Consider the following 2500-nt stretch of genomic DNA (forward strand, 5'->3'; position numbering starts at 1 on the left):
TTATGTTATAAATTGTTATCAGTTTGTGAGAAGTGCCTATCTCCACTCCTTAGCAATGTTGCTTCTCTTTTTCTAAATTTCAAGGATCGTACTGGAAATGTTTCGGCTAGGAATTTTCTGGTTATATACAAGAAATTAAACATTATTTGTAAGTGTTACTAAATGCCAGTGCTCTCTGTGGGACTATGGAAGAGACTTGGTCGGCTTACGAGGAAAATGGGAGACACAACTAACCAAACCGGCTTACAAAACAGAAGTGTAATATTATTGTTTTGAGAAACTGAGGCCTGACTCTCTCTTCGCTTTTTGTTCTTGCCTCCGTCTGGAAGGAAATGAGTTGAAGTTCGTAATTTCTGTATAGGAAATTGTTTAGGTAATTACCAGAAGAATTCATTTCACTAGCTATTTTATGGTCTGAAATGTCGGCCTTATCTTTATTCTAATCCCCGAGGATCTGTCTTCTGGGTTCCTCAGTTTTAACAGTCCTTTCTTCACTGTGGATATAGCGTCAAGTACTCGTAGTATGCTTTTGATTTCAGAAGGCTTTCGAAACAACGAAAAAAACGCTAACGAAATGCCAGTTCTACTTGAAAATAATCCTTTGCACTGTTTTTTTCAATTAGTTTATCTTGTTGAAGTCATACGATGTTAGCGAACAATCTACAACTGATCCGGTAGTAACGTTATCGGTGCTAACAGAGAAAAGGGAAGATCGACATTTGTTTTCTCACATTTTCCTCAAATTCTTAAGTTTCCTAATATAACGTTTTGGTTAAATTGCGGGAGACAATAGAAAATGACAAAAATTCATGCCTCAAATGCTGCATCTTTTACCTATTAAACCTAGTCAAACGCTGTAGTCAATGAAAAATCCCGTTTAAATCATCTCGTCGCTCTCTCTTATAATGGAATTTGTGTTTGGTCAGTTACTAGATCCACCGCTGAAATCTGAAGATAAAACAACCATACAGTCATCAGCCAGAGCTTGCAGATATGGCAACGCTTGCACACGGGTCGATTGCAAATTCAGACACGACAGGGACGGTGCTGAAGACGGGTAAATCAGAGTACTTTCCATCTTAACAGTTGTGTGATAAATTCTTTAGTTGGTGTTAAAATGAAAGCAGTCTTGATGTTACCTTTAAATTGATACAAATCGCGGCGCCTTTCCTCTCATTCTATCTGTTAACATCAGAAAAGCAATGATGTTTGCAATCCAAAGAAGGTTTTCTTAATGTTTTTTCAAAGGCCAGGTTTCCGTGCAAAGAAGTATAAAATTGCTAACCTTTGAACGGTAGGAAGAAAAGTGTTAACATTGTTAAAAGTGCACGTAAACTATTTTCCGTGGACAAAATTACTCTTTCCATCCAGAGCGAAAGCATTTTCGCTTTTCATTTTGTCAAACTTGGTACGCGAAGTTTGCAAAACCAGCTTTTATTTGGGGTGCAGGGGTGGCGCAGTGGTGAGAGCACTCGCCTCCCACCAATGTGGCCCGGGTTCGATTCCCAGACTCGGCGTCGTATGTGGGTTGAGTTTGTTGGTTCTCTACTCTGCACCGAGAGGTTTTCTCCGGGTACTCCGGTTTCCCCTCTCCTCAAAAACCAACATTTGACCTGATTTACTTTCATTGTTCATTTCAGTTTACAGTGTCCCCAATTAGCGCTCCAGCGCTAGAACGACTAGACATTTAAATAAAGTTCCTTTCCTTTCCTTTCTTTTGGACGAACGACGGAGCTCTGCGTGGTATGGGTCTCTCCTTTCTTTGACTTTACAAACTGCTTTGCAGTGCAAACGTTCTTTCAAAACAAGTGTGCTAAACGGTTTGTGAAGTAAAATCAGGAACAGAACGATGCCTCTCGCTAGCTCAGTTGTTGGTCAAACGACCTCCAGTTTTGCTAACTTAACTTTGCGTATCAAAACGAGAGAGGCGAGTGTTTCGTCTGGGCATCTAGACACCGAGAGTAAACAGATGTCTGGTGGATACCCGATGAAGCACGAAGCGTTAGTTTTGATATGCTGTTTATTTCACAAAAAAAAGCCGATGGTTAGGACTTTTTGTTTGTTTGATCGAATTTTCCATTACAAGGGAAATTGCTCTGGGTCCTGTGATTAAACTTGCGGAACTTGATTGCGCGCTCAAAAGGTGCTCTCCCTCTTCAAGAGAAAATTTAAGAACGCTCCCTTGGAGACGCTAGTGTTGTGACCTTCTTACCATCCCTAGTAGGACTGATGATGGATGACTAGTAGTCTAACCTTTTTCATGTAATCTTGGTAAAATGTTTGTTTGTTCAGAGGTAAGGTATGAGCTTTTAGTCTTGTTGTCATATTGCTTTGAGTATTTCGTTGTTTTTTTTTTTTCCATTTCCCGACGAAGACGAAATCAAAGGGTGGATTTCATTAGCAATCAAAGCATCTTTTGACTCGACTGGATCGCTGCATATTTCCAAAATTGATCATGAGGTAGATACGTTACATGGAAACGGCCTTTTTAAGTCCGGGT

At 40.0% G+C, this 2500-nt stretch overlaps 1 protein-coding gene across 1 annotated transcript in view; it reads left to right on the forward strand.

Annotated features, from left to right (window-relative positions):
- The window catches only part of LOC138040629 (PAN2-PAN3 deadenylation complex catalytic subunit PAN2-like), a 171158-nt gene extending 170097 nt beyond the window's left edge, over positions 1 to 1061 (forward strand). The window contains exon 23 of the mRNA XM_068886321.1: positions 927 to 1061. Within this exon, the coding sequence (XP_068742422.1) occupies positions 927 to 1061 (135 nt within the window). The remainder of the gene's footprint in view (positions 1 to 926) is intronic.
- The last annotated feature ends 1439 nt before the right edge of the window (positions 1062 to 2500 follow it).

This window comes from Montipora capricornis, chromosome 3 (assembly GCF_036669925.1).
Source record: "Montipora capricornis isolate CH-2021 chromosome 3, ASM3666992v2, whole genome shotgun sequence".
Lineage (NCBI taxonomy): Eukaryota > Metazoa > Cnidaria > Anthozoa > Scleractinia > Acroporidae > Montipora > Montipora capricornis.